At 47.3% G+C, this 23,540-nt stretch overlaps 1 protein-coding gene across 2 annotated transcripts; it reads left to right on the top strand.

The window, feature by feature from the left end:
- The first annotated feature begins 2,298 nt into the window (after positions 1 to 2,298).
- FHIP1B (FHF complex subunit HOOK interacting protein 1B) lies at positions 2,299 to 23,434 on the top strand. 2 transcript variants are annotated; one of them, XM_065881885.1, is made up of 12 exons: positions 2,299 to 2,384; positions 9,502 to 9,830; positions 9,961 to 10,599; positions 10,966 to 11,124; positions 11,317 to 11,403; positions 11,610 to 11,777; positions 15,753 to 15,832; positions 16,046 to 16,209; positions 16,640 to 17,419; positions 19,899 to 20,077; positions 20,237 to 20,399; positions 22,912 to 23,434. In XM_065881885.1, exons 2-12 carry the CDS (start codon positions 9,693 to 9,695, stop codon positions 23,271 to 23,273), a joined length of 2,919 nt encoding a protein of 972 aa, XP_065737957.1. In that variant the 5' UTR covers positions 2,299 to 2,384; positions 9,502 to 9,692; the 3' UTR covers positions 23,274 to 23,434. The 2 variants fall into 2 exon arrangements, with proteins under 2 accessions (XP_065737957.1, XP_065737956.1); XM_065881884.1 differs by lacking the exon at positions 2,299 to 2,384 and having other exon boundaries at positions 9,693 to 9,830; positions 16,046 to 16,251; positions 22,912 to 23,273.
- Positions 23,435 to 23,540: the final 106 nt, after the last annotated feature.

The raw sequence follows: 23,540 nt of genomic DNA, 5'->3' as shown, positions 1-23,540 counted from the left end.
TATCAGCCAAAATACCTAGCACCAGTATTTATTATTATTACTATTGTATAACATTGTGGCAGTTTTCAAAAATAGTCACAAATTCTTTGATGCTCCTTCCTTGTGGCTGTTCAGTCAATAGAGTATAGCAGGAGTGATGTTGTGTGACTTCTGAGACCAGATCATAAAAGTCCATGCAGCTTCCTTCTGGTTTTCTTTGAACACTCACTGTCTGGAAGCTCCCTCTCAGGATGCTCCCTCTTGGAACCTAGCTGCCACGCTGTGAGAAGCGCAAGCCACAGGAGGAGGCAGGTGTCTGTACTTTGTTTGACAGTCCCAGCTCAAGCATCAGACATGTGAGTGAAGAAGCCTCCAGATGATTCCAGCCACCAGCCTCAAGTCACCCGCCACACGTTTGAAATTTCTAGTTGAGGTTCCCCAGATATCAGGGAATAGAGACAAGCCATTCCTGCCATGTCTTGTTCAAATTCCCAGAATCTGTGAGCAAAAAAAATGGCCATTTTTTTACACTATTAAGTTTGGGATGGTTTGTTACACAGCATAGTAACCAGAACATACATAGAGAAAAGTACATATTTCCTAAGTACACAGCTTGATGAATTTCAGAAGGTGAACACAGTCATGAACCAGCACTCACATCAAGAGCCCCACTCTGTCCTCTTCCAGTCAACGCTTTTCCAAGGGTAATCACTGTCCTGGCTCTCAATCCTGTAGTTTAGTTTTGCCTGTGTTTGACTTCTATAAACTAAGCATCAGTTTTTAATCCTTCCTCTTATTTTCCTTACATATTCATCCAGTCATCAAGCCCTGGTGACCTAATAACCACGTATCCATTTCTCTACATCCTTACTATTCTAATTTGGGCCTTATCAATCTGATCATAAAATTCTTTATAGTTCTCTATTATCCCAAGGATAAAAATCTAAACACATTAACACGGTCTGCAAAGCTCTCTGATACCTGACCTCTGTTTGTGTCTTCAGCCTCATCTCACAGTGTTTCCTCTGCACATTTCCTAGGCTCCAGACAAGCTGTACTGATTATGGTTTTCAGAGTACCTCCCACATGTTGTGCATTCTTTCTCACCTTGTTATGTGCTGATCTTTTGGGCTGAAACTTCCATTTCTTTTTCTTTTTAAATACATTTCCTTTTGAACTAATTTTAGGCTTACAGAAAAGTTGCAAAAATAGTATAAAAGTCCTTGTAAACTCCTTACCCATGTTCCCTTGTTATCATCTTATATAACTAGAGCACAGTGATCAAAACCGGGGAATTAACATCGATACAATACTTGCAACTAAACTGCAGACCTTATCTGAAACTTCCATTTCTCAGTCTTACTCTTGCTTGGTTCTCAAGACTGCTCAAACATCACCTCCTCCTGGATGGCTTCCCTAGGCCCCTTCGCTCTTCTTTCCCCTCATCTTCTAAACACACATAACACGCTAAGTGCTGCTCCAAGATGGCAATTACACTACGTTGCAATTGTCTACCAATAAGGGCTGAGGTCCTGGAGGGCTGAGACTGGTTTTAATTGATCTGGAATCCTGCCTGACAAAGAGGACCTTACTCCATGTTCCTTGGGTTGACTGAAAACGATAGTGCCCAAGGTATCACAAGGCAGCAGGTGTTGGCGAGCCAACGAGGGGCGGTCATTACCCGGGTACTATCCAAGCCGTTCGTGCAGATGGTGCAAAAAAGGAACTAGACCTCTCGCTGTCAGCCCTCTCTAGGGCTCTGCTTTTCCACAGGCCCCGCCCACCTACCGACTCCTCCCCTCAGGCCTACCCTCTTGTTATCTCCTCCCCTTCCACGCCCCCTCTTCCACGGTCAGCACAGCCAAGATCCGTGACCCCGCCCCTATCACGTTAGCCTCACTTTCAGCCGGATCTCTGTCCTAAGCCCCGCCCCCCGGTCTTTCCCTGCCTCTTTAAGTCGCGTCGCTCTTTAGGTCCCTCCTTCTGCCCTCCGGTTCGACCTTTCTTCCTCAGGCTCCGCCCCCGCCCCGCGGGCCTCCGCCTCCCCAGAGGTCTTCCCCTATGACACGCCAGAGTCCTTCAGAAGGGCGGGGTTTTCAGTGCGAGGGGGCGGAACCTGGGGGAAGAGGCGGTACTCCTTGCTTGGAATGCCGTCGGCGACCCCGCCCCTGCGCTCTGCCGTTACCAGGAAACAAGCATCAACGCTCTGGCTTTGGCCGGGCCCAGCCAATGAGCTGGCACGCCGCTGCCCAGCGGTGCGTCGCTGGGCGGTTACGTGTGGTGCGCGGGGGCGCGGGTTGCGTGTGGCGCGGGGCGGGGCGCGGCTGGTGCGCCTGAGGAGCGATGGCGGCCTCAACTCACCTAGCACCGCGGTGGCGATCGGGCCTGCTCAGGGTCGGAGTTCTGTGACTGAACAGTAAGTGAGGGCCGGAGGGCGTGTGAGAGGGGAAGAGGGGCTGGGGAATGACGGCACTGGGTTTGGTGACTGTCCTGGTTGTGAGGGGACAGGGTGAGGGGCTGGCATGTGGTGAGGGGCCAGGTGTGAGTGTCTAAGGTAGGGGAGCAGGGCAAGAGCCTCGGGGTGAGTGGGCAAGTAAGGAGCTGGGTTGTATGAGGGGCCGGGATGCCTTCTGAGGGGCCAAGTGGAAGGGACTTGTGAACACGATTTACTGAGGAGCTGGGGCTCCTGTGGGCAGGCGTGAGGGACAGCCCTGGGACCCGAGTGAGGGGCTGAGGCCTGTGCGGGGAGGGGGAATGGACAGGGCGAAGGCGGGAGCACGCGGGCTGGTGGTGAATCGGGAGGGAGTTGAGAGTAGGGCATGGGGGAAGGAATGAGGGTTGTGAGACTTGGATAAAGGTGAGAGGTCGGTTCTGAGTGGAGTGTTCTGCCCAGTGAGAGCAGTAGTTTTAGACTGAGTAGGACAGCTTGGGTGGAAGTGTTGTGCTCTTGGCTCTTCTGCTGCCTGGGCTCTACATATTTTGGAGGATCAAAAATGATAAGCGTCGTGGGCAGTAGTAACAATGATAATGGAAATCATTTTTTAGGCTTACTCTTCAACAGAGTCATCATTGGAATCCCTCGTTCCCTCAAGTTTCTCCTTGGGACTGCAGACTTGAAGATGGTCCCTCTCATGGAGATTTTTTGGCTATGACCGCCTATGTTTGTTGTCATTCCACCTGCTTCTGGGCAACCTTACTCCACTGCTGCTCCTTACCTGTGCTGAGCTGTGGGGCTTTGACCGTTGCCATCTGTATTGGACTAACCACTTACAGCTGCTAATTCTACTTTCACGGAAATCATATGGTTTGTTACATACAACGCTGTATTTCGACTCCCAAACAGGATGGCTTTGCTTTCATTTTCTTACAGTTAAATTAAAAAAAAAAAAAAAAGAGAACTTATGTACAATAAACTACTCATATTTAAAATGCACATGTTTGATGAGTTCTGACATACGTTTACATCTGTGAAACCATCACCACTTTCAAGATACTGAACATTTCTCCCACCCCCAAAAGTTTTCTCCTGTCCCTTTGCAGTTCATTCCTCGCTCCACGACGTGTTATTGGGTTCACTTTATTAGCATTTTACAGGTCCCCTTTTCCCTGCCAACCCATATGCACATGGAAATTTTGAATGTTCTAGAAAGCTGGGTTGGCCCTCAGATAATGGCTCCTTTCACACCACTAAAATTTCCTCTCTATTGACAGTCTGCCACAGAGCAGCCTCAGGAAGAGGTAGACATCCCCTATCCCGACCATTCTTTGGGAATTAGGGGCAGCCCAAGTCCCCATTCTGTTCTAGAGTCTGAGCCTCAGACCAGCTGTTCTGTCCTATGGTATGTTTTCATTGCTTCTCTCTGGAGGCTGAACAGGTTTTCATGCTGGTGGAACCCTTGGCAATCTGCCCAGATGGTCAGAACCTTATAGAACTTACATGTGTAATGAAAGAGGTTAGAACAATGATTCCTGAACACTGGGCCAAGGACAGTGCCGGTCCATGATAAAGTTTTTTATCTATTCAAGGTGGAAGGAGAGAAAGGCAACATATGGAACATGAGTTTTCCATAAAGATAAATTTATTCTTAAATTATCTTTCCTATTCTTTTGGTATTAAAGTGCTCTCTCACTGGTAAAGTAATGGTGCCAGTGGATGATGGGTTTTAAAAAACGGATCTATTTGCCAAAATAAAAAGTAACAATCCTATTTAAAAATTTTTAAAATCTATTTCTACTGGTTCATGAAATCCAGGAAATTAGGGTGATGATAGTGTGCCTGCTGAATTATGTTGAGGAAGCATCCATTTATACAGTAGAATTACTGTCTGACATCTAAATTGCATTCATGCATTACACAGCGATGTCAGATTTTACTGGAATTACATAGATTCCTTGTGAAGTATGCAAGGGCAGGAATTCTTATTTTATAGATGGAGAATCAAATCGAAGAGCCAGAGACCACATAGTGATAAAGTGGCAAAGCTGGACCCAAAATTTGGTCTCAAGAGAGTGACAGTGACTTGGGAAAAAAAAGTTTGTAACAGAGAGTGAAGGTGATGTGGAGTAAAAAGCATGTGATATACAGGAAGGGTTGTGATGACATGGAGGACGTTATCCTGGCAAAAAAGTCTTTTCTATGATTTGTAATTGTTCTGTTTCCAAAAGAGGTTAAAGAGACTTTGAGGGTGACATGGGTTTGAAGTTTTTGTTTAATAATGTGACAAAAACATAGGAACAGGTGTACATAATACCTGGATCACATTGTGATAGTGATAGGTGAGTCAAGTCACATGTCCGATGGTTCTTAGGGACTGTCCAAATTCTTGGCTGATCTGGAGAAAGCACTAGGTTTCATAAGCTTCCTGTTTGCTATACTGAATTCTTTGTTGAATAGTAGTGCGTTAAGTATAATGGATTTTGCTTTATGATATATATAGCTGAGTGGTAGATCTGAGGAGATGAAACGTAGATGTAGATGATGATGTAGAGATAGAAACGTGCTTGGGGTGCTGTGTGTAACCATCTATTCCATATCTGCTATGTGCCAGGCACTCTTATAAGTGCTGGGAGGACAAATTCATTCATTTGTATAGTAATTCATTTATTCATTCAGCAAATACTTTAGCATATAGTCTGCCCTTGTGATGCTCACATTTTATGAGATAACAAGATAGATAAGATGTGGTCCTGTGAAGTCTCAAGGAATTTTCAATCTGGTTGGGAGAGATGGACACGTGAAAAGATAATTTCAGTTGAGAGAGAGAATGTGAAATATGAAAGTATATCATAATGAGGTGATTACTTGTCTGTATCTAGTCTCAGTCTCTCTCTATGTTCCAGTCATATTTACTCAGTGATCTATGGTATATCTCCACAGGTATCGCAGTTAACGTGTCCAAAACAGAACTCATTGTCTTTGCTTTGAAAGTCTGCTTTTGTACCGTGTGTCATATCGCAATCCAGGCAAGGACTTCAGTGTCATCTTCCATCTTTCTGCTCCTTCACCCCCTGTATGTAGTCAGTCACGAAAATCTTAATACATTTCCCTTTATATTATCTGTTTTCTTCATCTCCACAGCTACATCTTCACAGTTAAGGCTTTAGTTTACTACCTCCTCATCTCTCATCTGGATGTTTTTCCCCAGACAGTCTCCTGCCTTCAGACTTGCTCTTTTCTCATCCATCCCTGGAATGGTCTTTCTAAAAATGCAAATTTGATCATGGAGCTCCTCTGCTAAAAACTTTTGGCTCTTTGTGTTCTGTAGGATAACATCCAAATTCCTTAATATGGCATCATTTGGCCTCAACTCACCTCTCCAGCCTCATCTTGGGCCACTCTCTCTCTACTCTGTGTTCTAGCTTGAATAAATTGTTCACAATTCCCTGACAAACATGTTACTTTTTTGAGCCTTGAAATCTTTGTAATAGCTGCTTCCTCTACTAGGAATGCCTTTTCTTCTCTGCCCAGTGAACTTTCCTCAACCATTAGGATCTAGTTCAGTTTCACCTCCTCTTTGACTTCTTTGTCGCCCTTCTGCAAAAGGGTGGAGAAAGCTGTGTGTGACTGGGGATTTACTGTTGTAAAGGGGAGTCACTATGCAATGGAGTTCATGCTGTGAGTTATGAGGGCTCTGCTGGAGTGAGGTGGGGAGATCCCTGCAAGAAGCAGAGGTGGTACTGGGGAGAGGGGAGGGAGTGAGTTAGCACCATACACTGATAACCCATTTGTCTCATACATATAGGCTGAGGGATAGACAGGCAGAGAGGATATGTCTGAGCTGAGCTCTAGATCGTAGGCTCCTATGAGGTGGGGTTTGTTGATTTGTTCTTCCCTTTTGTATTACTATGAAGTTTTAATCAGATCTTTCTACTTTCAGAATCTAGGGTAAGAACCCATCGCTGCCTCTTACGTCAGTAAGAGGAAGAGCCATTGTAGGGGGAGAGAAGCCTCAGAACTTCACTGACCTGTTCTTAGAAGGTTGTTTTGGTCTCTCTCTGTCTGCTGTAGATGTTGCAGGTGTATCCCTGCCCCCACCTTCCTCCCTCTTTGCCTCTCCCAGGGCAAAGGTTCATAAGTGAGACTGAGCCATTTCCTGCCTCGTGCCTGCTATTCCGAGATTGGTGGGCACCCTTGCTGAGTGTTCCTATAAGGCTGTATTTCGGGCCCTCTGGTGAGTGCTTGACCTTGGCCATTTTGGGGGGTCTGAAAGATCATCTCCTTCTCTTTTCCTTGTGGCTGAGCCTGTAGGTAAATTTGGGAAGAGGGATCTACTTTTCTCTAGACTTTGCTGTGGGAGGAAAGGGCACAGTAATAGGGTGGTGATCCCATTCTCTTCTGTCTTGTTCTGAACTTTTCAGGGTTAACAGGGAGTGAGGGAGTCTTAGGTGGGTGACAGGAACACCAAGCTGTGGCTTCCTTTTAGATTTCTGAAGTATGTGAAGAGGGTCCAGGTTAAGTGTTAGCTTTTGGGTTCTGAGACAGTGATTTCAGTGTGGCTTTTCTCTTTGAGGTCTTTGAAAAGAAATGGGGGTGGGGTGGGCAGGGAAAGTCCTGGAGGCCAGTTCCCCTTGGGTCTGTGAGCATTGCTCTATGTTAGTCAAGGAGTGGAGCAGAAGTGGGCGCCCCAGGTACACCCCAAGGTAGAAGCTGTTTGTTAGTCTTTGGAATTGAGTTCTAGAAGCTGGAAGCAGTTTAGCTGTGGACATGTTAAGGCCTTACTTTGCTGAGACTGGACGCTTGGCCCTTCTTCAGCTCCCCTGGGGTATGAGTGTGAGGTTAGGTCTCTCTTTGCTCCACCATATGTTGCTATCTGACATATTTTTAAAGGCAAATTTGATCTTGTCATTTCCTTGTTTAAAAACCTCCTTTATTCCAGGGTGTTGATAGATAAAACCCAAAGTCCTTAGCATGATATTCAGTGGTATTTATAACCTTCACCCATGTTTACCCTTCAACTTAATATTGTATCTCTCTTCTCTAAATAGTCTGAGATTAAGTCACACCAAACTTGCAACTGTTCTTCAAATTTGCTATGTTCTTTCACAGTACCATATTTTTGAACATACTGTTTTTAATACGAAGAAGGCCTTTCTGTCTGCTTTCTTTGTGGCCAGTATCTCGTTGTTAAAGATTTAAATCAGATATCACCTCTTTTCTGGAATCCTCTTATAGTTTCCCAGGAAGATTTAGTTGCTTTCCTTAGCACCCCCATGACATTTTTGTAAGTACCTCTGTTTATAATATCTATTGGAGTTTTTGTTTATGCTCCACCAACTGTTTTTATCCATTTTTGTATTTCCAGTGCTTACCTATTATTAGCACAGTGTCCCAGCACTTATCAGTATGATGTACACCGACTTAATCAATGAGTGAGCCCTGCCTGCTGTTTAGGACTGCTCCCACCCTTTATAAGACTTCTGAAAAAAAAAAAAAAAAAGACTGTCTTTTGTTCTCCAGAAGGTTTTCTTAAGCATAGTTGCTATCTTCCTTTAGTGTGCGCTGATAATGGTGAGAGGGAGTGTATCTGGGTGGAAGGGGTGGTGGTTAATATAACTGGAGGCCAAATGTGGGCCTGTTGCTAGGTCTCTGGGTTCCTTTAGCCTTATTGAGTGTAAAGAGGAAGGACAACTGAACCACACCTTTCCTCTGAAGTTTTTTTGTTTTTTTTCCTCTGAAGTTTTTATACTTGTGAGATATTGTTGACAGACAGTATTGTTGAGGGGGTGGTAGATGTGATGAGAAGGAACTGTGAGCCATGGCCAAGGCCAGCAGCTGTTTTGGTACTTTTCCCCATTCTCTAGTGAGGGTGTCACGTCATGTCCCCAGGAGTGAGTGTTGGATGCATCTGACAGGAGTGAGTATATGTGTGTTTATGGGAGTGTATCCTTGTGTTCTTTGCTAGAATGAAAATTCTTTTGCTCTTTTGGTTGGCTCTGAATTTTTACCTCTTAAGATTATTCAGCCAGTTAAAGGTCTATTAGTGTATTTCCTCCTGGGTGGGCTTCTAGGGAGGGACCTGTAATAGTTAGAAAAAAATTTCTTCCTCAACAGTCCCAGAGGGCCGGAGTCAGATCAAGACTGGATTTCCTGATTGTTCTTTGTTTGTTCATTCACTCATTCACTTAAGCATCTGTACATTCAGCAAATATTTATTGAGTCCCTAGGCACTGCTCCAGGTACTGGGGATACAACAGAGAAACCTTGCCCTCAATGAGCTTCATTGTAGTGGGGAAGATAGACAAATAAATAGGCAAATAAATATTTTTAGAAAGTAAAAAAACTGCTAAGAAGAAAGGATTAGGAAGCTAGAGAGTGAAGGTGGGAAGATGTGCTATTTAGATAGAATTGTTAAGTAAGTTCTCTCTGAGGAGATGGCATTTGGAAAGAACTGAGCGATGTGAGCAATGTGAAGATCAGGAAAAGTACACTCCAGACAGAGGGAAGAGCAAGTATTCAAGAAGCCTTGTATGAGTAAAGTATGAGTGAGGAGGGGTATGGTAGGAGGTTAGATTATGTAATGCCCTAGAGACCAAGGTAGAGAATTTGGATTATTACCAGTGTGATAGGGAGTCAATGGAGGGTATTCAGCAGAGGAGAGATGTAGTATAACTTATGTTTTAAAACTCTGGTTGCCGTGTGGGGAATAGATTCTCAAAGGGGCAAGACTGGAAGTATGAAGACCAGATTGGAAGCTATTGCAATAGTGAGACACGTTTGGAGGGTATAGATGATAGGCTGATGAACTGGATATTAGAAGTAAGGACAAGAAGAAAGAAGGATGATGCCTAGGTTTTTGGCCTGAACAAGTAGGTAAATATTGGTATCATTTATTAGGGTGGAGAAGGCTGGGGGAGTAACACAGGTTTAGTGTTGGAATGAATTCTGTTTTAGACATGTTGGATTTAAGGTGCTGACTGTGTGTATGAAGTTCTCAGTGGAGTGGTGGTTCTGAGTTCTTCCTGCTGGGCGGTAGAGAGAGGCAAACTTCTATTAACCTCTTCCTTCCTTTCTCTTTGAATTAGATTTGTAGGTCTGGATCGGGCAGTGACCTCTGAGCTCACTACTTCAGCCTGGTATATCTTCTGGCTCCATGGACAGTTACTAGCTCCTACAGACCGGATGAAGCAGACTAGAGACACAAGTAGAGAAAGCCTCCGGCTGGCAAATTCTCAGAGTGTGGCCCTCTGGCCACTGGCCCTACCCGGCCTACCTCATGGAGAGGATGAACTGGCTGAGCAGACTGGCCTCCCGGGGCCCTGGGCATCGTGTACCACAAGGGGCCAGTCTGCAGACTCCTGTCATGGCTGACCCTGAGACCTGCCTCATGGTCTTCAAGAATCACTGGTCCCAGGTAGGAGACTATATGCTAAAGGTCCCAGTCTGCTGGCTGCCCAAGTCCTAACATTCTTTGTTCTCTCACCTTGCCATCTAGTCACCTGATCATCTTAAATTTTTTTCTCTTATCTGTCCTGCTTCCCCAGGTGGTACGAATTCTGGAGCGGCAAGGCCCTAGGGCAGCTCCTGGGGGAGCCGACGATCTCAGTGCTGTGTGCAACCACACTTACCAGATGCTGACACTGCTGGCGGAGGATCATGCGGCGCCCTCGGCTCCCACGGCTCCTGGGCCCCTGCTGGAGTTTGCTCTGCGCGAGGATCTGCTAACCCGTGTGTTGACGTGGCAGCTTCAGTGGGATGAGCTTGGGGATGGGGTTGAGGAACGGCGGGCTGAGCAACTGAAACTATTTGAGATGCTAGTGAGCGAAGCTCGCCAGCCACTGTTGCGGCATAGTCCCGTTCGTGAGGCTCTGCTGATCTTGCTGGATGCCTGTGGCCGCCCTGTGCCCAGCAGCCCAGCACTGGATGAAGGCCTGGTGCTACTTCTCAGCCAGCTGTGCGTGTGTCTGGCCCGGGAGCCTTCATTGCTCGAGTTCTTCCTGCAGCCACCTCCTGAGCCCGGAGCTGCTCCCCGTCTTCTCCTCTTTTCTCGCCTTGTACCTTTTGTCCATCGAGAGGGCACCCTGGGCCAACAGGCCCGTGATGCCCTACTCCTGCTCATGGCTCTATCAGCTGGAAGTCCCACTGTGGGCCGCTACATCGCAGATCACTCTTACTTCTGCCCGGTCAGCACCTCCTGGGATGGGGGGTAGGGTATGGTGTAGGCACAGGAGAGCACCTTCCTGTCCAGGAGTTGTGGAGGGACTATGTACCAGGGCCCTCTCCTTCAGGAAGTAGCCCCCCCGGGTTTGAAAGCAGCACCTGGAGTTGGGGTGGGGATGAAACATGGGCTTAGGTGGATAAGGCAAGTATGAAGGCTCTTCATGGGCCAGTGTTCCCAGGTGATGTGTTGGCACCCTGGGTGACTAAATATCTGCTCTGGTAATAGCTCTTACCCCTACTCACATAAAAACTCTGGGTTAATAGTTCCCTGTTCCCCTTTTTTATATCGTCTGAGTCTTTGGTAACCTGTCCTTGGGGCTGGCCCCCAGGTGCTGGCCACAGGGCTGAGTGCCCTGTACTCTTCACTGCCCCGAAAGATTGAAGTTCCAGGAGATGATTGGCACTGCCTGCGACGGGAGGACTGGCTGGGGGTGCCAGCCCTTGCTCTCTTCATGAGTTCCCTAGAGTTCTGCAACGCAGTCATTCAGGTGGGACTGGGGTTCCCAGGACGTCTGGCCTTTGGTCATTCTGGGGAGATGGGGTGGGAGGGGGTGCATTCCCTGGAGTTCTGGTTTTCTTTCAGCTTGGGGGTAGGGTGCCTATTTGTATTTACCATTCTGCTCCCTTCCTGACAATGGCCCCCTTCAAAATCCTCCGTCCTGTGTCTTGCACCCTTACAGGTGGCTCACCCTCTAGTGCAAAAGCAGCTGGTAGATTATATCCATAATGGGTTCCTGGTGCCTGTCATGGGCCCTGCCCTGCACAAGGTGAGAGTCATGGGTGGCAAGGCAGATTAAGGGATTAGGTTGAGGGGTGGTAACCTCAATGCCAGGACCAATGTGGGTGGCAGTGGGCTGGGTACTCCTCCCTTTTTCCCTGTCTGCTCCTGGTACCTCCTTAGAACTTAGGGAAAATGGCTTAGCATATGTGCGGGGAAGCCCTAAATTTCCAAACTTTCCCTTTCTTTGTCCAGACCTCTGTGGAGGAGATGATTGCCAGTACCGCTTATCTGGAACTTTTCCTACGGAGTATTTCAGAGCCTGCCTTGCTCCGTACCTTCCTGCGATTCCTGCTATTACACCGGCATGACACCCACACCATCCTTGACACCCTTGTTGCCCGTATTGGCAGCAACTCCCGGGTATGGCCCCTACCTCTGTCCTGGCTTACCTGGGTGAGCCATCTTCTCTCTCCGACCTTTGTTCTGGGAGGGTGTTCCTGCCCTTCTTTGGCCTTTGTCTCCAGCAATCACTTCAAAGTTAGGTGGCATTTTCTTTCTAGTATTAAACTTTTAACTGTTTTGGGTACAATTTTAATGTGGCCTCCTGCTTTTGTAATATACAAATCTAGGACACAGTTACCTTTTCTGGATGACTTCGGCTGCTCGTCACGGCTATAGGTGTTGCCATTGTGTGACACTTGTTACGTAGCGTTGACCTGAGGTTCTCTTCAGCTGTGTAGCGCTTTGTGACTTGCTCTGGGTGACTTGAGATCACTTCTTCAGGCTTTGTGTCTGCTTTGATAGGTGATCCAGCTGCTACTAGTACGTTTACCTTTTCTTCCCTCTGGATTTGCTGTAGAGTTATAGAACTTGGGGCACCCATTTGCCCGCCTACCTACTTACGTTCCTTCTTTCTGAACATTTTGATTGAATGTTCACTGTTTGTCATACTGTTCTCTGGTACTGAGGATATAATGGTAAGCAGTGGTTGTTGACTTCATGGAGCTTCCTTCATAGAGGAGGTAGACAAGTAAACACATAACCAAAATAATTGAAAATTGAGGTCATTGTTGTAAAAAACCCAATAGGGTGCTTAGAAAACAGTAGAGTGGTCAAAAAAAACCATTCTGAGGAGGTGACATTGAGTTGAGACCTAAAGGTCATGAGGGAGTTAGCCTATTGAAGAGCAAGTGGAAGAACAGTCTAGGCAGAGGGAGCAATGTATGCAAAGTACATAAGTGGGGAACAGGAAATGAAATGTATTTGAGGAAATGAAAGACCAGTGTGACTGGAGGTATAGTGAGCAAAGGGGAGAAGGGAAGGAGAGGTGGGTGAGTTCAGATCATGTGTGGCCTTGTAGACCATGGTAAGAAGTTTAGATTTTAACCAATAGAAATGTATATAAAATAGGAGTAAATCGTTTCTAAGTCATAAAGACCCGAAGTCTTTCTGGGGGAGTAAAGCATTAGTTTAGCCATGGACTTTATGGCATTTATTTTGGCTCTGTCAACCATTTTTGTTTCCTTCTTTTATTATAAATAATTGAAGTTCTCTGGGTCCTTGTGTTTAAAATAGAAGTTCTTAGATCACTAAAGGTTCTAGAAAACTGTTCTAGATAACTGAGGTACCCGGTAGTAGGGTTCCAGGTAAGTAAGGTTCCTGGATAGCTATGTTTTGTATAGTTGAGGTTTCTGAAGCTACGTTAGGGTGTATATGAGATATTCTAGACTGACTCTGATTTGACCAGTGTTTCTGAACCAAGTGTACACTTTAGAATTTGAAAATGACAGTAACCGTAACAACAGATTCTAGGCTCTGCCTTAGATTTCTTGAGTTATAATCTTTGGGAGTAGGCCCAAGGCATGTGTACTTTTATAATACTCCAAAATGTAATTATGATACATGCCTTGGGTTAAGAATTATTGTCATAAACTGATAGGGAAGAGATGTCAAAGCTTTAATTTTACAAAGGCATTGAAAAAGTTTTATTTCTCATTATGCTGAAGCTCGACCAAGGTCTTAAATCTGTTTGGCCTCATGGAATGTCCTGTTCATGTTTTGGGAATGTTGATTTCCTTCCTAGGATTTGATTTTTCTTCCTGTATTGGGCTCTGTCTGTCTTGCTTTTGTCTTAATCTTATCCTAACTTCTTTGATTCTCCCTCAGTGTCTTTAGTCTTCAGCATATATTTCTGTTAGTCTTGCATTTGGTTCCCTGGTCTCAGGAGCCTTTCATGGTTTTGGGGTATTTATTCTTGGCTCTCAGTTCTTGGAGGAAGCAAATCTTTTCTGATTTTAGGATGCCCATGTTAAACATGCAGGTGCTTTCCTTTCCCCTGTTTAGCCCTTTTAAGCTTGATTCTGTTGGCCTGACTTTGTAACTGCTATAGTCCGACTTTTGTGGCTTAAGGTGAATCATGCTGGCTAGCTAGCCTGCGTATCTGTATTAGTTTCCTATTGCTGTCATAACAAATTACCACAAACATAGTGGCTTAAAGCAACACAAATTTTTTATCTTACAGTTCTGTAGGTCATGTATCTGACACGGACCTCACCCCACTAAAATCAAAGCATCAGCGGGGCTGCATCCTTTCTGGAGGCCCTAGGAGAAAATCCGCTTCCTTGCTCATTGGGATCATTGGTTGAATTTACTTAATTGTAATTATAGGACTGAGACTCCTGTTTTCTTGCTGGCTGTCAGCTGAGGACCATTCCCATCTTCTAGAGACCAACTAAATCCTTGGCTTGTGATCCCTTGTTCCATCTTCAAAGCCATCAGTGGTGAATCGAGTCCCTCTCATGCTTCAGATCTCTCTTCTTTTTGACCCAGCTAGGAAAGGTTCTTGGCTTTTAAAGACTCGTGTGATTTGAGTGGGCCTATCTGGATAATCCAGGCTACTCTTCCCATCTTAAATTTTTTAATAACCTTAATCATACCTGCAAAGTCCCTTCTGCCATGTAAGGTAATTTACAGGTTCTGGAGATTAGGACCTGGACATCTTTGAGGGGCCATTTTTTCTACCTACCACACAATCTTTCAGTGAGTCTGAATGTTTTCATTGCTAGTTAAAATGGTCATTTAGGATAAACATCCATGCTGTCTAAAATGGGAACTGCTATCTTATCTCTTTCCCACCATGATTGGCTTTTGTTTGGTTTTGTTTTGTTTTTTCCTTAAATGTATGTATGTATGTATGTATTCATTTATTTATTTATGGCTGTGTTGGGTCATCGTTGCTGTGCGTGGGCTTTCTCTAGGGGTGAGCGAGGGCTACCCTTCGTTGCGGTGCACGGGCTTCTCATTGTGGTGGCTTCTTTTGTTGTGGAACATGGGTTCTGGGCACGCAGGTTTCAGTAGTTGTGGCACGTGGGCTCAGTAGTGTGGCTTGCGGGCTCTAGAGCGCAGGCTCAGTAGTTGTGGCTCATGGGCTTAGCTGCTCCACGGCATGTGGGATCTTCCCGGACCAGGGATCGAACCCATGTCCCCTGCACAGGCAGGCAGATTCTTAACCACTGCGCCACCAGGGAAGTCCCATGATTGGCTTGTAATTCCCCCACAGTCATTTAGTTAATGATGAGCACCTAGACTGTGCAGGTAGTGCCCTGGACTAAGACCCAATAGTTGTCTTCAGGGTGCTCAAGGTATACTTGCCGTAAGGGAAGTATAGAGAAAGTGCTTCGGGGATTCATAGGAGTGAGGGAGTGCTTACATGTGTCTCTTCTCTTCATCTAGCCAGAGGTGAACCACCTTTTTTACTTTTTTAAAACAAAAGTTTCCCTTGTTCTGGACCCACCTATTTTTTCCTTTTCCTGTCAGCTGCCCTTGAACTTTTCTTTATCCTACCTTCTGAGAGAGACACTGGTGTTGGAGAGGTGACTCAGACTCCTTGTTCACAGCCCCACCCACTTCCCAGCTGGGATTCTTCCAGGTTCCCTCTGGTTTTTTGTTGGTAGGCGTTCAGTTACTATGCTGCTATAGTCTGTTGACAGGCATTCCCTTAGTTATCACGTTGCTGTTGTCTCCTGTTAGTCATTCACTCAGTCCCAGTATTTCCTGGGGTCTCTTCATGGGTATTCATTCCATTTAAGTATTGCTGGTATCTCTGCTGCCAGGTATATATAGCCAGAGAGTTTGCTGACATGTGTATGGTCTATAGAAATACATTAAATCTGACATGTGGTTCATTCCTATCTGTGAATAATGAAGTCTTGACCACAAAGATCATGTGATCATTTATTTAATATTTGAATGATTGTTTTGTGCCAGGCCCTGTGCCATCATTGCTCCAGGAGAGGTTGGTTGGGCCTGGGGTTGGGGAGGTTTCCATTTGGTAAACATCTTGGAGGGTAGAGAGCTCTTATGGTGACTCCCCGCCCCCCCCCCCCCCCCCCCCAGCTCTGCATGGTCTCTCTGAGTCTCTTCAGGACCCTACTGAACCTCAGCTGTGAGGATGTCCTGCTGCAGCTGGTTCTCAGGTACCTGTGGGGGCAGGGCTGAGGGATGGCTGATCCTGAACCCTCCGGGCCCTCAGGGCCTTGTGCATTGCTGGGGTGATGGGTTGCATTGGGGTTGCTTGTGTGTGTGTCCTCTCGAAGCCTGGCTTAGCCATATAGTTCCACTGATGATCTCCCAAGCCCTGTCCTTCCTTCCTGATCTATCCTGTGTCCCTTTTCTGCTGTCTTTCCCAGGTATCTTGTCCCGTGTAACCATGTGATGCTGAGCCAGAAGCCAGCTGTGCGCGATGTGGACCTATATGGACGAGCAGCAGACAAGTTTCTCTCCTTAATCCCACGCTGTTGTCGGCACCGTGCCTCTAGCCCACCTCGTCCAGAGCATGCCTCGTGGGCACGAGGTGGGCCTAGCAGAGAGGCAGGGAGAAGGGAGGACACGACGGGTATGGCCCGGGTTCTGGGGGAGCCTAGCAAGAAGGTGGGAGGAGGGAGGTGGCCGTGAGTGGCATTCCATCTTTGGGGAGGTTGATGAGGGGTGTTGTAGGGTGGATCCTTAACTCCACCAAAGAAATTTAGCTTCTGAGCAAAGCTGTTCCTTTTCTTCACTCCAGTTGTACTCTTCTATTTCCATTGTTTTTGTGGTGTTGGTGGTAATGAGGAGGGGGTGGTGGATGAGGAAAAGCTTAATTTGAGGAGTGGAGAGTCAGCTGTCTGAATCAGTCCCATGTTTCTTCTGCTTCGTTGCCTTCTCTCTTAGTTACCCAAGGTGTCTCATCCTTCCTCCTGCACCTCTGGCTCTTTGATCTCTCTTATGTGTTTTCCCCTCTGCAGGCCCTGGAAGCCCAAGCGTTGACTCCTCTTCTGTGGTGACGGTACCCCGGGCCTCCACGCCGTCTCGTCTGGCCCTCTTTCTGCGACAGCAGAGCCTGGGTGGCTCCGAGTCCCCAGCCCCAGCTCCTCGCTCACCGGGGCTTGCTGCATCCCCAGCCTCCAGCCCTGGCCGACGGCCCAGCCCTGTGGAGGAGCCCGGTGAGCTGGAAGACAATTACCTGGAGTATCTGCGTGAGGCGCGCCTTGGTGTGGACCGCTGTGTCCAAGCCTGCCGTACCTGGTCTGCCCCCTATGATGGCGAGCGGCCCCCTCCTGAGCCCAGTCCTGTTGGCTCCCGGACTAAGAAACGCAGCCTTCTGCCTGAGGAGGGCAGGGGCGATGCAGGGGAAGGGGAGGTGGAGGAGCTGGGGAGGGGGGCGCTGGCTCTGGGTGTGAGGGAGGGCCCTGGCCACCTGCGCCCTCCCCAGCTCAATGGGGTGCCAGGACCATGGCCTGAGGGGGCCAAGAAGGTTCGTCGGGTGCCACAGGAGGGAGCTGGGGAACTACTAGAGGGCACCTCCGAGGGCGTGGCAGGACTAGAGAGCTTTGGGCAGGAGCTCCGGGAGCTGGAGGTGGCGTTGAGCAATGGGGGCGCTGGCTCAGAGCCCCCTCTAGAGCCTTCACTACCTCTTGAGGAGGAGGAGGCCTACGAAAGCTTCACCTGTGCCCCTGAGCCCCCTGGCCCCTTCCTCAGCAGCCCTTTGCGGACTCTCAACCAGCTGCCAAGCCAGCCCTTCACTGGTAAGCTACTTAGCCTAGGTCTTCTCCTTTGTGTACTCTTTGCATGTTCTCGACATGTTTGTGCTGGTTTCTGAGACTTCTTGCCCATGTCATTCCTGTGTACTTGCCTAGCTCCTCATCCATTTTGCCTGGGTCCCCTCCAGATACATATCATGTCATACTTGTGTCTCAGTGTCTGTCTGTAGTCTTCCATGCTTGTGCTGGTTTGAGTATTGACTTATGTCTGAGTCTTGTATGTCTGTCCTTTATGCATGTTCCTCCTCTTCCTCAGTCTGGCCATTTTCTGGGATGTGTGATTACGATATTCTGTGTTTGGTGTTTCCTGGTGAATCACAGCAATACATCTGAACCATGTGGAAGACATACGTGCTGTCCTGTATGTGAGGCACCTATAAATCATGCTGTTCCATGTTGTTCCCACCAATATATCTGTCTGGGTGTTGGGTCTCTTGTCAGCTCTTCTGTGGCCCAGGGTCAGCTCTCTGGTATACTTCTCTTCTTCAGCCCTGGCCTCCTTTCTCCCAGCCTCTTTAGAGAAGGGCTCAGTTTCAAGTTGCTCCTGTTCCCTGTCCTTGCACCTTGTTGGTTGCCCTGACTGCTCAGTAAGACTTTCTAAGGGTTTATGGTTAGTGGTAAGAACTGAAGCAGATAGAGTGAAATAACTCTCTCTGGGTAAATTAGATCAGTGAAATACCTCTATCAGGGCAAATGACAAAGCATGGCCCTGAGCCCCCTGGCTAAGTTCTTTTGGTCTCTCCAAAAGGCCTTGGAGCTAGATCTGGCCTGAGTGGCAGGGCTAACTCCTCTTTGTTTTTGTTTGAGAGCCAGCTTTACCCAGCCCAACCCTCATCTGGCTCTTGTCCCTACTCTACACCCCATGCTGGGGATTGGTGGGGAGGCTCTTCTGGGAAGCTGTGTAGTGCTTTGGACTAGACATACCTTGAGTTAGCATTCCATCTATGTCTTTGTTGCATGTAAATCACTTACTATGATGCTGGTACATTGCGAGAACTCAACATGTGGTAGTTTAGGATTATCATCTCTTGGGTGCATGGCGGATACAAGTTGACCAAGGTACCCGCATGTCTTCCTGTTGTTTGTAGTCAAGTTATCATGCATTGATCAGTACATGCCCTAACTGGGCCTTGCACAGCATCAGGCCTTTTGCTCTGGAGTAATGACAACTCTTGCAGACTACAGAAAATATGTCTTTTCATTTATTTAGGCTTTGCTCTGCTCTTTCCTTCTCTAGACCACTAGAAGGTGGTGTGCAGGTTTTACCACTTTCTTGAAGCGTTATTTGAAGTTCTGTCCTTTTTCTTCTTCTAAACTCATGTGAGCTTTTTCTCTTGCAGAAAAGTCCCTGGAGATGAGAAGGACAAAGTTATGGGTTATCTTAGGACCCTGCTAAGCTAGAGTTGTTTTAGAGCTAAGGCTAGTCATGTGCATGTGGAGTAAGAATGTTCTAGGATCTTTCTCAGGATTCAGTGTCTCTTGCCCTTCATTGTTCTCCTGCCTCAAGTCTTAGTGCAGTTCCTAGGCACACTCCCTCTCCCTGACAAATCCCTGACCAGACAGACTGTGATGGTTCTACAGTCCTAGTGTTGGTGATCTGGCTCAGTTGAGGCCAGTTCTCCCGGAAGATCATTCTAATCCCTTCTGCCATCCTCTTTTCCACCAAAGAGTCTGTCCTGAATCAGTTTTCTCTGGCCCTGAACTAAGCTCTTTTTTCCCTACAGATTCTATTTCACCACCTTGGTTCCCCGCTCCTGAACAGACCTGATTTCTTTTTTGGTTCTCCAAAGATTCCTCCCCTAACTTTAAGTTGACCAATCTAGTCACCATCTTTGCCTTCACTATGCTTTCTTCTTGCTTTATTTCTGACTCAGGTCTAGTGTTATCCACTGTCTTGTATGTAACCTGATTTCTTCTTTTGGTCTAATCACTTTCTCACTTGTTCTTTCTTCAGTTGTCATCTTGGGTGCAGCTTTTTAAAAAACTGAGAAATATTACATAGCTTATGGTTATTATTGAATACTTATAACTTGCTAGACTTTGTCCTAAATGCTGTGTATCAGTATCTCTTTGATCCTCTTAATAACCTTATGAGGTGGGTGTATTTTCTTATTTTACCAAGTAGGAAACTATGCTTGGAGAGTTTTGATTCATCCAGTAACTTAACTAGTAAATGGTAAAGCTAAAATTTGAACCAAGTCTGTCTGATTCCAGAGCCTGTGGTCTGGCCCTTCAGCTAAAATGTGTATAAAGCTGGCATCTGGACCTCTTGTGGGTCCATGTGGTGTCTGCCATTTTATCTCCTCCAGAATAGGTGGTCACAGGATATTTAAACATGCAAATCATTTTCTGACACAAATAATTTTCATCTAGTGGTGGTGGGGGGTTTCATTTTGGGGAGGAATGCGTGTGATGTGCATTGTGTTTAGGCCTTGTATCCTTGTGCCCACCCCCCTCACCCCAGGCCCCTTCATGGCTGTGCTCTTTGCCAAACTCGAGAACATGCTGCAGAACTCCGTCTATGTCAACTTCCTGCTGACGGGGCTGGTGGCCCAGCTGGCCTGTCACCCCCAGCCCCTGCTCCGCTCTTTCCTGCTCAACACCAACATGGTCTTCCAGCCCAGTGTCAAGTCCCTGCTGCAGGTGTGCGATGCATGCATGCATGGGTGCGTCCAGGCTCCATGGTGGGCCAGGCCCACAGCTGGAGTGGCCCTGGGGGGGCTGGGAATAGGCCCAGCGGGGCTAGAAAGGACTATGTCAGTCTAGAGCCACCCAGAAATGTCATGAAGTTGTGCTTCATAGGTGCTGGGCTCTGTGAAGAATAAGATCGAGAGCTTTGCAGCCTCCCAGGAGGACTTCCCAGCACTGCTATCCAAAGCCAAGAAGTACCTCATTGCCCGTGGCAAGTTGGACTGGACGGAGGGCCCTGCGGCAGGATCTGCCCCCCGCCGGTCTGATTCCCTAGGTGAGGCCTACCCTGCCACCACCTCCCTGTCCTCCCTAATTAGCTCAGGTTAACTGAGTTTCTTATTAAGGTTGAAGCCTTGCACCGGGAACTAGGGAGTTGCAGAGAGTAGAGTCTTGATTTTGCCCTCAGGTTTCTGGGCAGAGGAAAAACATAGTTCTGTCCACTGAGAGCCAAACCAACGTACCAGCAAAAACTACTCTAGAAGTTGGGGACGGGCAAGGGGACAGAAGAGTCTCTAGGTTGGTAAAGGACATGGCATTTGACATGGGCCTTGAGAGATGGGTAGGACTTGGGTAGGCAAAGGAGTGGGATGGCTTTATTCTTTTGTTCAGGGGACAGCATGAATTGTTTAGTTGGAGCAGGGGATTTGGAAGTTGGTGGAACAGTTGGTAGTAAGGTTGGAAAGATTTGGTCAGAGCAGAAGGTTCTCAGCATAGAAGTTGGGCTAGGCAGAGGTTGTAAACTTTTAGGCAGTGAGAAACCATTGGAGGTTCTTAGATCTGGGAATGGAGAGATAAGTGTGTTAGTTTATGTGCTAGTTGCACTGGAGCTAGGAGAAAATGAAGTCAGAAGAGCAATTGGGAGGCTTATGCCATAATGCAGATGTGACCTGTGAGGCTTGAATTAGAATAGTGGAAATAGAAAGGAAGAATTTGAAAAGGTGGAAATGGGAAGGAAGTACTGGCAGAGTTTGGTGAGTGGTTGTGGGGTATAAGGAAGAAGGAAGAGTTAAATATGACCATGATATTCTAAATTTAGATCTTTCATCAACAAGTATCTGAGTGCTTGCCATATGTGCTAGGTGTTGTCTGTGATACAGGGGACTCAGGGAGGTACAAGATGTGATCTTTGCTTTCAAAAAGCTGATAGTCTAGATAGTGACTAGAGGATTGTCATAACTGAGGGAGCAAGGTCCCAAAGGTGGTGGAAGTAAGTGGGAACCAGAGCACAGGAAAGTTTTTTTCCCCCTTTGAGGCAAATGAGGAGAGATCAAAGGAGGAAATGTTATGTACAAGTGGAGTTTTGAGGTGTGGAGGGAAATTTTAGGCAGTCGAAGTCATCCTTTATTTGCTAATTGAAGTAGGAGGCAAAATAATATGCTGAGCAAGAGAGCAGAGGTGAGATGGGGGCTTAAGGAGGAAAGTGTATAGGTTGGGAAGAGAGTACCAGAAGGGTTATTAGATAGCTATGAAGGCCCAGCTGAAGTTCCTTAGCATGATTTCCTCATGGTCCAGTACCAGGAATTATTTCTTGCTTCCACAGTCCTGGTACTGTGTTCACTGTGGAGGGCCCAGGGATATAGAGGTAAATAAGACAGAGTCCAAGCCCTTAAACTCACAGATTAATGTATGAGGTAGAAGACATGAGAACAAGTTATTAAAATGCAATGTGATAGAGCAGTAAAATGGGAAGTCAGTGGAGGGCAAATTAGAGGAGAGGTAGGGATGGGGAAATTAGGCCAAGGATGAAAACATTGAGGAAAGCAAAATTAAGGCAGAAGGGGCTACAGAGGCATGAAAGGAGCCTGGAGGGTTCCAGGAGGAGCACATAGGTGTGGATGCCAAAGCAGGGAGAGTTTCTAGAAGAGGTGGGAGGAAGTGTGTAGAGAGTTTCTAGAAGAGGTGCGAGGAAGTGTGTGAACCTGGTTGTAAAGGACTCTGAACGCCAAATCTAATATATCTGTTTAGCATATCTCTATAGCCATTATTAGAACTCGAGAATGGGAATGGTATCATGATCTAGAGACTAGATCCCTAGAGTCTAGGCCCTAGGTCCTGGACAGGGCCAAGAACAGATCCAGAGCCAGCAATCTAGGAGGAAGGAAATTAGAGAAGAGAAGGCAGTATTTTAAATGGTTCATTTGAGTCTAAGCTGACATGAAGTTGTCTGGCCACAACCAGTGGGAGAGTGGCTTTGGTGGATGTAGGAGAGGAATTGGTGGAAGGCCAAGTGGTGGCACAGGAGAGCAGAACTTGGAGGGACAGTGGTGTGTGACAGATGTGATAAAGTCACTGAACTATGACTGCATATGTAGCACCTGTGGGTATTGAAGGAGCAGGGGTGTGGGTGAGGTGTTACAGATAGGCAGGGGAAGGAGGAAATGTCTAGAGGATTGACCCATCTAGTATAGGAGGGTGCTGGGCAGCAAGAATAAGGGCATGTTACAGACTGAGGAGAAGGAGCTTGGTGATGGTAGAAGAGTGATTGGAAAGGGAGGCGCAATAAGAGAACCCCTCAAGGTGAAGGGGCCTGGAGAAGGGAGGGGTCTTGTCTGGGAATGAAGTATCTGAAGGGTTGACTGCCTAAAGACTGAGCATGATGGTTGGCTGTTGGGGAGATTGGGTAGAGGGAAGGAGGCTGGGCAGGCAGCACCTTGGTGTTAAGAGTTCTAGTGGAGAGGTCCATGCCCCTGGGGGAGTGGGGGTGCGTGGGGAGGGGAATCTCCTCTCCCAGACCAGGGAACTTTGCCTGACGCCAGCAGCTTCACGACACTCCTGTTTGTTCCCAGTGAAGAGCCGGAGGCCATCCTTGGGGGAGTTGCTCCTGCGGCATGCACACAGTCCAACCAGGGCTCGGCAGGCGGCACAGATGGTTCTTCAGCCTGGGAGAGACGGCACAGGACTTGGCCTAGGTGGGGGCTCCCCTGGGGCATCAACACCGGTCCTACCCCCCCGGGGTGGGGCCCCTGACCGCCAAGGTGAGGCTCTGCGAGTCAAGAATGCTGTCTACTGTGCAGTCATTTTCCCTGAGTTTCTCAAGGAGTTGGCTGCCATCTCCCAGGCCCACGCTGTCACCTCGCCTTTCTTGTTGGATACTTCAGAGGAGGGATCTGGCCCTCCCATCTCAGGCTTTGGGCCCCTCAATCCTTAACTTTCTTCCATGGACAATCAGGGCCTTGAGTGGCCTGTGCTGGGGCCAGGGTGTAGGCTCCTTTTTATGTTTGGAGGCAGTGGCAAGAGGACTTTTTAATTTATTTCCAATGAATGTTTTCTGGAGAACTTGTTGCAATATGTATAAAAGGGAAATCTCTATTCTGTGCTCATTCTTCTTTCCCACCCTTTTTCTGTAGGGCTGGGCCCCCAAGAAAGTTGTACATGGATGGGGAAGTGGTCAGGGTGTTTTCTCTCTGGCGAGGAC

This window comes from Phocoena phocoena, chromosome 8 (genome assembly GCF_963924675.1).
Source record: "Phocoena phocoena chromosome 8, mPhoPho1.1, whole genome shotgun sequence".
Taxonomy (NCBI): domain Eukaryota; kingdom Metazoa; phylum Chordata; class Mammalia; order Artiodactyla; family Phocoenidae; genus Phocoena; species Phocoena phocoena.
This window is presented reverse-complemented; position numbering and strand designations above follow the sequence as displayed.